Source organism: Netta rufina, assembly GCF_964035555.1.
Source record: "Netta rufina genome assembly, chromosome: 2".
Classification (NCBI taxonomy): domain Eukaryota; kingdom Metazoa; phylum Chordata; class Aves; order Anseriformes; family Anatidae; genus Netta; species Netta rufina.
Window position 1 is genome coordinate 150,078,666 of NC_140124.1, and position 14,566 is coordinate 150,093,231.

Below are 14,566 nucleotides of genomic sequence, written 5' to 3' on the forward strand. Positions count from 1 at the left end.
ATTTATTGAACTGTTCAATAGTTATATTTGTATTTCATCAAAAGGCAAAGTATATGTTTTTTCTAGCCAATCACATCCCATATCAAAAGATGCATATTTTCCACTTCCTTCAGTGATGGCAGTTCAATCACTTGCCTATGTGTTTTGGGACAAATTTATGGCAAATATTATGGACTTACCCAAATATACTGTTTGTGAGAGATCGCATTTAATTCAAAGATTCTGTAAAATTATAGAATGGAAGTGGATCATCTTAATAAGTACAGTAAGTACATATTAAGTGAGTAGCAGCTCTGTGATTACTATCACCCCTAAACCTACGTTTGGGATAGGCAAAATTTAACAGGGGGGATAATGGAATTAGGGAAGTGATAATAAGAAGGACTGAATGAAAATATTTACTAATCAGAGTAGACACATGACATGTCTGCATATTTGAGAGGGTCTTACAGTTTTCTAATTTCTCATTCCATACGGTCAATAGGAAGGTTGTGACAGAGTCTGTGCCTATGTGCAGGCACAGCTTCAAATTCGTTGTAACCCTGAGCACACGACTAAGGTGAAAAAGTAAAATAAAATACACAAATGGTTCAGCTATAAAGGTTCAGTTCAAAGACGTCTCACTATGGCAAAAACATCCAGCTATCCTGATGAGTAGGAGAAGGCACCTAAGTGCATATCTGTTCAGTTATTATGTAGAAGTCCATTAATTTTCTAATTTATTAATGGATAAAACAATGTAAGAAGAACTCTCAAACAAGAGGTATTTAGCAGCAGCTAAGACAAATATTAGAGAGGCTCTACCACTCACCTGACGTTCTCATAGCGATGAATGTAGATCTTATGAAACTGGTGTTGCAAATGTTCATCTTCTACATTGGTCATATCATTTATCATTTCCAGAACTACAAATCGTGGTAAGACAGAAAGCACCAGACGTTCCTAAAACAAAGAGGAAACCCAGATGTTAGGCCCATTAGTATCTAACTGAATTAGTACTTCACATGAATTGTTTGAGCTCTGTGTTATTAGAACAGCTGGGTAACTTGCAATTTCTGATGTGATTCTCCCTTCTAAAAATTTGTGATAATTCACATTAATAACCTGAGTCTAGACCAAGAACCTTTCCTACAAATTCTTCCCTTGAATGTTTCAAGCTTACCTGTTGACTATTTAAGTATCCATTCTAGTTCTTATGTCCATTACAAGCTTCTCAGATAGTTACAGACGTATCAAGCACTCTATTTTAGCAGTGGTAGCTTGATTAACAGATATAGGCCAAAGGAATTTGAATGTCCTCCAAAGCAAGTAGGATCAGATTCTCATTGTTGCTTATTTATCAGAAATTACAGACTGTGTGTTTTGCATTTATAAACTGTATAATTATTAATAAAGATAGACATGAATCTGAAACAAGACGTATCTAGAGGAATCTTACTACCATTCACATAATGAAAAGGACAGCATTTAAACAAAGCTTAATTCTTTTGTCAGAGCTTAAAAACAGGGATAATATAAACTAATGCACACATAAGAAATGTTTTATGGACAGATTTAGCAATAAACTAGTTTTTATGTTAATCAGGTTACAATCCTTAAAGAGTACTACACAGCCACAACAATTGCCTTCAACTATGTAGCATTCAGTGCATTTAGTGACTGGAGTACCTACAGAAGCATCCAGTGTCACTAGCAGAATTTGTTTTATCCATCCATGCCCATACATTTCACCAGAGCAATCTTTATTCAATTTAAAGAGAAATGGAAGAAAGCGTTTGCAAGTTATGGAGTGTATATACTCTTGCTAACTAAAATACATGATACTATACATTGAAAGGCAAAGACATGAGTGAACTGCTGTGTGATATCATGATCTGTATGAAAAATATATAAGACCACAAGGAAAAGGCAAAAGGACATGGAGGGCCCAGTGCAAGCATAAGTTTATACTGGAGAGTAGAGCTCTTTCACGTTTCCTTTTTCAAATTGTAACAAATAGCTAAAACACTGTTCCAAGAGTTGGAAACCTTTACTGGAGAATCTCAAATGTCACAAATAAAAACCCAAAGTTTTCAAAAAACACTCGAGTGGTTTAAACATCTAGATCTCATTTCAAAGGTGGAATGTGGGTAAAAGGCAAAAACATTCATGAAAATTCTCTTTTTGATGTCAACAGGATTAGATGCCATAAATAAAATGTAGCAGTAGATGAAACATTTGAAATTAAAATAAAATAAAATAAAATAAAATAAAATAAAATAAAATAAAATAAAATAAAATAAAATAAAATAAAATAAAATAAAATAATAAAATAAATGAAGGAACCCCTCCCCAGCATTTTTAGGAGGCAAGACAGTTATACTGACTTTTATATTTTGCAGTGAAAAGCATGAATAATTCCCACTCTGAGTAGTTTTAGTAGTTAGTAAATAATCCTCAGCTACAATGATAACACACTGTGGATAAACACATTCATTTGTCTAGATGGTAACACCAGCTGAGGTGAACTGTACATTTACTCAAGAAGGCAAAGCACACACTGCTAATAGCTTCACTTGGAGCAGAGGTGCATAATGTTCCCCTTAGAGACAGCAGATTTCTCCTGGGCTCCTGTCTGCATAGCATGCTAGTGCACAAAATGAAAGAACAGGGACTCTGCTATTCTTTAATCCACCTGTTCTGCAAAACTTCACTAAACCAGGGTTACCTCTAGGAAGGGGGAAAAAAAAATGATGAGAGGCAGGGATAACTAATACAGAGCAGGCAGTGAGCAACCATGCAGTGAGCTTACCCTTTATTCTGACAAACACCTTTTATTCTGGTAAAAAGCCCAGGTTGGACAATTGCCTCAATTACCCCATGCCCCATATAGGTAGTACTAATTTTAGCACAGCTACATTGTTTTGATTTTTTTCTGCCTTTCACACCTGTGAATTTCGTTATCTTCCCCTCCACTTCTGATGTGTAAAAACAGCATGAGTTTCTTGTGACAACAAGAAGTATACCAGTCCCTCAGGAGGTCCTTTCCACTCCTGCAAGCCTAGGTTTCCACAGAAATGTCTGGCCCTGAGGTAGTTCCACTCCCAAGCAAATATCTCATCGTCTCTTAAGATAGTGTGTTTGGGAACAACAACTGATTACCTTTCAAGAACCAGAAATATTTTTGATATTTCATGTCCTTCAGCCTCCTATAACGGAAGGTATTTAGGCTATTCTTTTATTCCTTCACTTTTATAGTACTTTGCTCAATATGGCCATATAATAAATCCACCCTTTGAATAAATCATATCAGTCTTTCAGAGAGCCATATGATTAAAGTGTTCAATGAGTTCTTCTGAAGATACATTCATAATAATACAAACTCTTTTCACTGTAAAAATAAATAAATAAATAAATAAATCTACCTTATCTTTGTAAGAAGTAGATAGAAATCCTATTTAGTATTGAAATGCTTATGAAATGTATGCTAACAAAACATTTTAAAAAGGCCACTTTTTAACAGCTGTGGGGCTAAAAATGAGGAGCATGCTCCTTTTCACATCAGGAAAACTTATACTGCTTGTTTGTATATACTTAAGAGGGTATCAGGCAATGGCTTGACAACATTTATTTAAAATAAAGGAGAGTTCACTTGACACGTGTTCACTAAGCCAAGATAGATGTGACCAGCACATTTGATACCCTAAACTTCGTGCAACTCATTATGGTAAGTTAAATGTTTTTGGCTGCACATAAGATCTGGCAATGACCCATAAAAACGGAGGTTAATTAGTATGCTTCCTCTTCAGTCCTCCTTTATTAATACTGCATCACGTGAAGAGCTCTTGTCAGGATGCTTATTTGAAGCATACATACACCTCATTGTCACTATTCTGTGTTACCTCTGTCATGCTGTGGAAAAATACTAAAAGAAAATAACACATAAGGATTTCTGCATTCATGTGTGTGACAGTTATGAGACAGTCCAGCCACAAGTCAAGCAAGTATCCAGTATTGAAATATTCTAGCCTAAATCCCACGAGGCAAAAGCAGGGACTGGAAGAATGAAGCACTGCCCACTGTAGGAAAAGATCAGGTTTGAGACCAGCTAAGGAACCTTAAGGTGCACAAGCCCATGGGACCTGATGAGATACATCTGTGGGTACTGAGGGAACTGGTGGATGAAGTTGAAAAGTCACTATCACATTTGAGAAGTCGTGGCAGTCTGGTGAAGTTTGCACTGACTGGGAGAAGGGAAACATAACTACTATTAAAAAAAAAAAAAAAAAGGAAGACCCAGAGAATTACAGGCAAGTCAGTCTCACCTCTGTGCCTGATACAATCATCGAGCAGATCCTCCTGGAAACTGTTCTAAGGCACACGGAAAATACGGAGGTGATTCGTGTGAGCCAATGTGGCTTCAGTATGGGCAAATCATGACTGATAAACTCAGTGGCTTTCTATGATGGGGTTACGACATTAGTGGACAAAGGAAGAGCAACTGACATCATCTACTGGGATTTGTGCAAAATATTTGACACTTTCCCATGTGATCTCCTTACCTCTAAATTGGAGAGACATGGATCTGATGTATGGACCACTACGTGGGTGAGGAATTGTCTGAATGGTCATGCTCAAAGTGTTACAGTTAATGGCTCAATGTCCAGGTGGAGATCAGTAACAAGTAGTGTTCCTCAGGAGCCAATATTGGGACTGGTGCTGTTTAACATTTTTGTTGGTGATTTGGACAGTGGGATTGAGTGCACCCTCAGCAAGTTTTCTGATGACACCAAGCAGTGTGGGGCAGTTGATGCAATGGAAGGAAGAGATTCCATCCAGATGGACCTTGACAAGCTTGAGAGATGGGCCTGTGTGAACCTCATAAGGTTCAACAAGGGCAAGTGCAAGGTCCTGCATCTGGGTTGGGGCAATCCAAACACAAATACAGGCTGGGCAGAGAATAGATTGAGAGCAGCTCTGAGGAGAAGGACTCAGAGATGTTGGTTGATCAGAAGCTCAACATGAGCTGGCAATGTGCCCTTGTATCCTGGGCTCTATAGGTGTCTCTGGGCTCCATTGTCTGTGTTGACTAGATCTCAGGTGACTGTAGTGGGAGCTCAGGGATGTAAAGCTCATGTAGTCAGTTAGTTTAGGAGGTGCCCAAATCTGGAGCTGACACTTACTCTATCCACTCCTTCAGGAAAATTTAGGAAAAGCAAAGTAAAAACCTTAGTGATAAAGGAAGATAACTTCATGAGTCACACATGTCAATTTAAAGTCCCAAGATTGTAACAGTCACATACCCTCTAATGCTCTCTTCTTGGTTCATGCAACTGTAATAGTCATTTGTTATTGAATGGCTTCCCTGTGGTCTGTGCACAGTGATACCTGTGTCCCTCATCAGGGGGTATCAACCGTACTTTCAACCACAGAAGTGCAGCTGGGCACATTCACAGCAAAGTGGGACAAGTCCCTGATGAGTAAATAACCACTGTAAGAACCATTTTTGAGGGCAGTCAATTAACCAGCACAAGAGGTCTTGTGAATAAAAACAGAACTGGAGACCTTTCTACTGGAACTGATCAAAGGGAACAAAATACCAACAGGCACAAAACATCAACAAGCAATCTGGTGCCTGCAGGGCATTGCCAATAGCAAGACCAAACTCCCCAAGGTTTTTCTGAAGAATATGGAACACCACCACCCCAGCAGGGTCTGCTGTCTGCACAAGCTCCCAGTACCAGCTCCCCTTAGGTGGTAAAGGGCAAAGGCTGAAATTTTGTGTATACTATCCTGGAATTTCCATTGTTTCTCAAAATCTTTATCAGTGTTGGTTTCACTCAGGGATGAGAAGCACTACTAGAAGGATTGTTCAAGTTTCGTTCTTCCTCCTCTACACCTACTTTCAGATGAGTGAACCCATAGATATTTGTGGGTGGAAGTATTTTGATTTGGGAATGACTTGCTTTTGGTTATTCCCAATGATGTTCTGTAAAAATGGAATAGACATACCTAAAAAATGTTAAAAATGGCAGAGGTTCTAAAGAAACCATTCCACATTTTTCATCTTGATTTTTGGGAACCATTTTGCCAGAACCGTCAAGGTTGGCCTTAACAATATTTGCAATTAATACCACGAACGCACTATAGTCTTAATTGCTGAACTAAACAGAATAAGAAAAGTCCTGTTCAGAGCAATTTTAGCCATTCTGGAACACATAAGATTTTAAGCTTTTAAGGAAAGAAGATAAAATGGTATTGTTTTCTACTGAAAAAGTGACACTGTTCAGAATAAATGTAATTACTGGAGATGCCGCTCTAGAAAATGTGAATTAACACCTTTCATTATGATGAACAGCTCTAAAGAGAAATTCCTTCCTTCTTAGCATACAATGGACAGTCTATTTGCAGCCTTTCTTTCTTGTGTGTTATCAAGACAAGAGCAAGTAATTAAAAAATATGTAAGGAACTGCAATAACTAATATGTTCAGACTCATGGGGTTATGAGGTTGCCTTTTAGCTTTTGCTACTTACTGCTGTAATATGTGATACGAGCTATCTCAACTTTATTTTATTGGAACTCAGGCAGTTACCATTCCCACTTATCCCATCCTTGGCTGCATATTCCATTCAGTCATCTGCTGTTCTCAGAGAGAAACAAGGCCAGATCACAGAGGAGGTTTTGGAGACTTGTTTTTTGTTGTTGTTTTCAGTTATTGTTTTATGTAACAATACAATATAGGATATCATCCAAACTGATAACCCAGTGTTCATGAGTCATGACTTTTTATAATGGTGCCTAATTAGTTGTCAACTGAGAAGTATTATAAAGTTTGTGGTGACATGAGAAGGAAGAAACTTCTTCCACAACCTTCTTGTAAGAACAATATTTTATCCATTTGTTTCCTCTATAACATTGCCCAGAACAGCATGAGACAGTATAATGTAGCACATGCTAGAGGGAAGGATTGCAAGATACTGCTGTTTCTCTCTTTTTTTTTTTTTTTTTTTTTTTTTTGGGTGAGGAATGGTTGGAAGATAAAAGTACCTGAAGCCATGTTACAAAATCCTGGCAGAGCTTGGTGATTAAAAATCTATTGTCAGGTGTCAAAGTAGGCTCCTTTCTCACCAACCAGTTAAATCATGTAAGAATATGGCAAACTTAATGCCTGCTTGCCCTATGCAATCTGAGCCATAGAATTCTGGTTATAGGGCTTCCAGTTTGTATTTTCATGTCTTTCCAATATCATTTTGGACTCTTAAAAACTTAGCTTATCTTGTATCATGCTGGGAGGTGGTGGAAAAACTTCCTGCTGAGAGATTTTTTGAGAATGGTACCTGTTCAGCTGCCGTCTGAAAAACAGTATTCCTCCATAAAATACTCAGGAAAAAAATGTTAAAATATTTTTAAAAGTAACATGATTAATATTTAACCTAAGTGCAGCCAATGTTTTCTCTGTTTGGCACTGGCACAATGGTCAGCTCACCATAAGGTCAAACACACAACACTATGCTGCATGGGAATGGAGGAGAGCACATCTGGAGCCAAGAGCTGAAGGGAGCAAGATTTCATTCCTTGACATCAGCAGCCACCTGTTAGATCTGCTTAGCTATATCACAAAATGATCTCCTGACACTGCCTTGTCATCTGAGCTGTCTTTTAACTTAAGCAATAGAAAATACAGGTGATGAATTCAGTATGTATATACTGCAGTGTTTAATAAGCTCAGATCATTTAGATCCTAACATGATTTTCTTAGATGAAGAACATGTTAGGCTTATATTACAAGAGGAAAGCCAATCATGCAACAAAGACATACAGTGAAAAGCAGACGTTACAAACCAACATGTGTTACTATGCTGTCTTGTTGACGTGAAACTATGCTTATAAGTGATGCTGTCCAGTGCTGCAGTAATCCAAACACATATTCAGTACATTTTTTTTTCCCTTCTGTGTTAGGTGATTCTATAGAGGTAAAATATCCAGAAGAAAAACATTTATATGGAAATATGACAAATTACTCAACAAAAAGTATTGTACTGTATTCTAACATTTTGTTTTCCATAAATTCCAGTTAGTCTGGACAGGAAGGGCTAAGCAGTACCTTAAGAACAGAAGAAAGACTGAAGCGTATTCTGTAGATGGATTCCAAAATGGAATCATTTTAAGCTATTCTATGTTTTACATGAATAAAAGGGGAGAGTAAAATGGCTGCTACAAGTCAATTTTGTTCTAAAAGATCAGGTTGGCCCCATCTGACTTTAATGTCTGTAGTTCTATGCCCTGGTACACTTTCACTCTTCTAAGACTGCTATGACTTTGCTGCTGTTGAATCATCATGTAATTCTTCTGCACTACTTGTACTTTCCATTTATTTAGATTTTTTTCTTTTTTTTTTTTTTTTTTTTTTTTCATTTTGTTACTTTATTTGCCATTTCAGAAATTACTAGACCACTTCAACAAAATATACTTTTCTCAACAGTATAAGTTATTGTAGATAATGACACGGGAGATGTCAGAAAGCAAGATCACATGCCATTTATTCTCAGCTTTATATGACTCAATCACTGCAGAACATAGACATGAAAAAGAGCTAGGATGTCATTCTGATCAAAACAAGGAATCCAGACAATCTGTCTTTTGAGAGACTTGCAAGACCCCAATCTTAAACAGCATAAGCTAGATAAAACTTCCCCTTGGAAGTTTCAGGAGGTGGAACAGTGGTCACTTGGTGAAAATCAAATCTCTTTTAATAGAGTTGTAGGTGGGTACTTAAATACTGATGATGTGAAAGACATTCAACCTATTCATAAACTTTAATCCAAAAATTTTATCTTACCTTAAATGATCTTAACAATTGCATCAGTGACTTGCCTCTGGCTAGCTTAGAAATAATATTGCTCATTTACAGAGAATTTAAAACTATTATTTGGACATCAGAATCCCTATTAATTATGATGATTACAAGGACTTTTGAAAGACTCCTGCAGTCATTCCAGGGTATTAAGGAAAGTCAGTGTAAAGTTCTGATCCTGAACAAGAAATAAAAATGACCTTAAAACAGGTAAGTCTATTTACAGCTTAGAAAAGGTGCTAGCCTGATGAGTTTGGAACCTCGAGTTCTTTATTTAAGCAGAGATGACTGCAATGCAGACCAGATGGCGAAAGTGTCTCATCACTGTAGGGGGCTTAAACTATTTAATTCCCCTTACTCATTTCACCTTTGTCCACTTCCTTGAGGCAATCAGCATGGGTCATGAGCCAGTGGTAACTGTGATAATAGCTTTTTTTTTTTTTCTTTTTTCCTTTCTTTCTTTCTTAGACACCTTTGTCCTTAGCAAGGAGCTGAGAACACAGAAGTCAGAGGCCACCAAATACTGATCAATGAGCTATGAGTCCCATTTGCTATTGATGAACACAGTAATTGAACAGTTTTAGAGATTAAAAAAAAAAAAACAAAAAAAAAAAAAAAAAAGAAAAAGAATCCAAAAGGGATGGGAAGCAGTTTTATTCCTCAGCAATATCTTCTAGGGAAAACTCCCATGTCTGAAGTCCTACCACTCTTCAGGGTTATTTTTTTATTTTTTCCCTCTATAAATTGTACTTCAGTGTCTGATTCTGAACTCTGTAGTGTTGCTTGTAAATCCTCTATTTGTGTCCATGTGACTAGTCCAGATTTACAAGTAATGGAAGAGAAGGCGGAGAATTATTTTTATTTCATTTTTACCTTACAATTTTACTTGAAAGCAAAATCTGGGTCTTGCACTCTGAGGATAAGAAACAAACATCACCAGCAAATTTCTCAAGTGTGGACAAGCAGAATGTGAAGGAACAGCACCTAAAGTTTGACATGCAAAATGTGTTTTCTACTGAAAGTGGAAGTGAGCAGATGAGGTATATTGAGACAAGAAGATGTAGAGAATGAATGTGCTGGTCCTGTAATGTGTTCCCTGGAACTAACAGAAACTTAATCTCAGACTCACAGTATTGTAGGGGTTAGAAGGGACCTTAAGAGATCATTGGGTCCAACCCCCCTGCCAAAACAGGTTCCTTAGAGCAGGTTGCCCAGGTAGGCATCCAGACAGGCCTTGAATATCTCTGGAGAAGGAGACTCCACAACCTCCCTGGGCAGCCTGTTCCAGTGCTCCGTCACCCTCACTGTGAAGAAGTTCTCTCTCATGTTGATGTGGAACTTCTTGTGATCCATTTTGTGGTCATTGCCCCTTGTTCTGTCCCCACAAACTACTAAAAAGAGGTTGGCTATATTCCTCCATCTCCCACACTTAAGATATTTGTAAACATAAGATTCCCTCTCAGTCTTATCTTCTCAAGTGTGAATAAGTGTGTATGATCCGATTTGATGTGATTCTGTTCTGTTCTGTTCTGTTCTATTCTATTCTATTCCATGCTATCCCAGTCCATTCCATTCCAGTCCATTCTTTATTTTATTTTATTTTATTTTATTTTATTTTATTTTATTTTATTTTATTTTATTTTATTTTATTTTATTTTATTTTATTTTATTTTATTTTTTACAAGGAATAAAAATCTGTTAAGGGACCTAGGTCAGTTTCTGAATCATAATACGAATTAAGAAGAACAATATAAAGTCTATATATCCCTTCAGCTGTTGGATTACCCCGTAAGTTTTTATACCAAGTATGAACCTCAAAATACCAAAGGAGCAATTCCAAGAACAAATTTTTATTGAGACACCACTATTTAAAAAAGTTTGAAGAACTGGGAAACCTTTCTGAGCGTCTCAGATTCAACACTCTGAGTTTCTCATACAGAAGAAAACTGGATTAAATGTAATCTCTAACCAGAGGTTTCCACAGAATTTTTAATTGGAAGGTTATTGTCTACTCTCTGAAAATAAAAGCTCAATTACTGTGACCACAATTTTTATTTATGAAGCATTTAAAACTAGTTTAAAAATCATGTGACCTCTAAACTTCAGATTATTGTTTTTTCAAACCAAATCTGAACTTTATCCTCATAGCAGTTTAGACAGATTTTCATGTTCTTAGCACTGATATCAGAGAAGATGACTTTATAGTGTTTAACCCTCTTAAAGTGTCCTTTCCAATCTCAGCCCAATCTGTTCTGACTTTAAAGGTTGCAAAGTACTGATGGTTGATTAAAATCTAGATCTGTAAGAGCTTGATAAAACATGTAAGCTTCTTTAAAAAAACACAGAATTCATCAGTCTGCAGAGGGCCTGTTAAAGCTATAGGAAATAGAGACTGTTGCAGGGGCAAGTGCGAAATAGTCCTTAGGAAGCAGAGGTAGAAGGGAAACAAATGGTCAGAAAGAACAATTTTCTAATGGAGAAGAGGTTTAGACAAGATTAATGCTGTTCCACAGAGAACAGGAAAAACTAAATAGGGTGGCAGCAGACTTCTGGAGACTAAGGGATGTGCTCTCCTTCTTCTGTCCTAAAAGCTGCATGTGAACAATACGAAGTGAGTTCCCACCCAGAAACCAATCCTCTTCTTGCCTAGTCAAATGGTCCATTAGAATGTTTGAGTTCAAATCCATCATAGAAATCATATGAAATAATAACCAAACTGTTTTAACTTTCAAAATGAGCTTTAATTGAATTTGCGGAATATTCTATGAGAAAGAAATCAGCTGTAATGTAGTTTGCCAGTAAAGCAGTGGTAGGACTTACAGGGGAGAGAAGTCTGCTTGTGTATTTTTATATGGGACTCTTCTTTTTAGATCATTTAATGAATACAAATTTCTTCTTATTATTCCCCATAAATCTGACAAAATTGAGAATTATGCCTGCAGAAGCCTATCTTAACCCCAGCTTGACTGGAAGCATCCCCAGAAGTGTGGTGGATCAAGTATGAAGGACCTTTTCTCCTGAGTAATCCTTGCAAGAGAAGAGGCGGACAGCAGTTGTTCCCTCAGTCACCCCCTGTCTTAATTGCTCCTTTTTCCAGCCTTCAGGCCAGTCTCCTCTGACAGCATGCCAGAAACCCAAGAAGCCATAAATAATGCTTAGGAAGACATTGAGAAGGGGTTTTATTTTTGTATAAAATGACTTTGTTTTGGTGAAATTTCAGAAGATACCTGCAGAGAAAGGGTATCTGCTTTCTGAAGAACATATTGGAGAGGGATGCAAAAAATCAGATAAAGAGGCTATTGCATTGTGGTTCTAGAACCTTTTAGCAAAGGGTAACTTCACTGTAGGCAACAACGTAGTGTTAGAGTAGAATAAATTTGTTTATTTGGCTTCTCAGAGGTTAAAAATATGGATGATTTCTTTCTGATTTTTGTCTTAGTCTCCATTAACAGCTTAGCACAGCTGTATCAATGCAGCTTTTCTGGTGAGCTCCCTGCACACGAGGTAGAGAGTTTTCTTTTCATGAATGATGCAGAACCTGCTGCCATGAGAACAAGAAGAAACACCTCACAGGAGGATGAAAGTAAGCATCACACAGATCTGAACTGATTTCACCTGTCATCTTGAACAACTGCAGAGAAAATCCTTTCGTAAAACAGTATCATGTGCTCTAACTCTAATATAAAAATAAAATATGCAAATAAAATGTTTCAGAAAGGTAATGTTTTCACAGAATCACAGAACCACAGAATGGCTGAGGTTGGAAGGGACCTCTGAAGATCATCTAGTCCAATCCCCCTACCAAGCAGGGTCACCTAGGACACATTGCACAGGATGGCATCCTTCTGGGTTTTGAATATGTCCAGAGAAGGAGACTCCACGACCTCCCTGGGCAACCTGTTCCAGTGCTCTGTCACCCTCACAATAAAGAAATGTTTCCTCATATTCAGCTGGAACTTCCTGTGCTTCAGTTTGTGACCATTGCCTCCTGTCCCTTCACTGGGTGCCAGAGAGAAGAGTCTGTCCCCATCTTCTTGACACCCTCCATTCAGGTATTTCTACACACTGATAAGATCTCCTCTCAGTCTTTCTTCTCCAGGCTAAACAGGCCCAGCTCTCTTATCCTTTCCTTGTATGAAAGAGGTTCCAGTCCCCTAATCATCTTTGTAGCACTCCTCTGGACTTGCTCCAGTAATTCCATGTCCCTCTTGTCCTGGGGAGCCCAGAACTGAACACAGCTCTCCAGATGAGGCTTCACCAGGGATGAATGAAGGGGCAGGATCACCTCCCTTGATCTGCTGACAACACTCTTCCTAATGCCTAATGCACTACTGGATACCATTGGCTTTCTTGGCCACAGGGGCACATTGCTGACTCATGGTCAGCCTGCTGTCCACCAGGACTCCCAGGTCCTTCTCCACAGGGCTGCTTTCCAACTGGTCATCTCCCAACCTGTACTGGTGCATGAGGTTATTCCTCCCTAGGTGCAGGATCCTGCATTTGCCTTTGTTGAACTTCATGAGATTCCTCACCTCAAAATGCTCCAGCCTGTCCAGGTTCCTCTGAATGGCAGCACAGCCCTCTGGTGTCACTCCTCTGAGCTCTGTGCTGTCAGCAAACTTGCTGAAGGTGCACTCTGTCCTGCCTGACCAACCTCTTCTCCTCCTGACCGGGTGACCTGCCTGGTGGATGAGGGAAAAGCTGTTGATGTAGTCTACCTATACTTCAGTAAGGGTTTTGACACAGTCTCCCACAATATTCTCCTGGAGAGGCTGACAGCCCATGGATCACACAGGTACAATCTTTGCTGTGTTAAAAACTGGCTGGGCAGCTGGGTCTAGAGAGTGGTGGTGAATGGGGTGAAATACAGCTGGCAACCACTCATCAGTGGCGTTCCCCAGGGGTTAGGGCCCATCCTCTTTAATACCTTTATTGATGATTTGGATGAGGGAATTGAGTGCACCCTCAGTAAGTCTGCAGACCATGTTGGAGGGAAGTGTCAATCTACCAGAGGGTAAGAAGGCCCTGCAGAGGGACCTGGACAGGATGGAACAATGGGCAGAGGACAATGGGATGGGGTTTAACATGGCTAAGTGCTGGGTCCTGCACTTTGTCCACAACAACCCCATGCAATGGTACAGGCTTAGGGCAAAGTGGCTTGAAAGCTATGCAGAGGAAAAAAATCTGCGGGTACTGATTGAAGCTTACCTGAACATGAGCTGGCAATGTGCCCAGGTGGCCAAAAAGGCTAATGGCATCCTAGCTTGTATAAGGAATAGTGCAGTCAGCAGGACCAGGGAGGTGACCGTTCCCCTGTACTCTGCTCTGGTGAGGCCACACCTCAAATATTGTGTTCAGTTTTGGGCTCCTCAGTACCAGAAGGACATCAAGACCTTGGAGCACGTCCAGAAAAGGGCTACAAAACTGGTGAAGGGCCTGGAACACATGTCCTGTGAGGAGCGGCTGAGGGAACTGGGGGTGTTTAGTCTGGAGAAGAGGAGGCTCAGGGGAAACCTTATTGCTCTCTGCAACTACATGAAATTAAATTGTGGGGAACTGGGGGTTGGCCTCTTCTCACAGGTAACTAGTGATTGAAATCTTCTATGATTGAGATCTTATTACAAAATCTCTAATGTTAGAGGTATGTGCTGGACTGATTTTTAAAGCTATTTAGCAAGTTAACTGCTGTGATGTTCTTGTATCAGTTACGACTCCACCTATATCTTTAGACA

At 38.9% G+C, this 14,566-nt stretch overlaps 1 protein-coding gene across 1 annotated transcript in view; it reads right to left on the reverse strand.

Moving 5' to 3' along the window:
- The window catches only part of ADCY8 (adenylate cyclase 8), a gene marked incomplete at its 3' end in the record, with an annotated part of 122,755 nt that overhangs the window by 75,406 nt on the left and 32,783 nt on the right, over window positions 1–14,566 (reverse strand). The window contains exon 3 of the mRNA XM_084281797.1: window positions 812–942. Within this exon, the coding sequence (XP_084137923.1) occupies window positions 812–942 (131 nt within the window). The remainder of the gene's footprint in view (window positions 1–811; window positions 943–14,566) is intronic.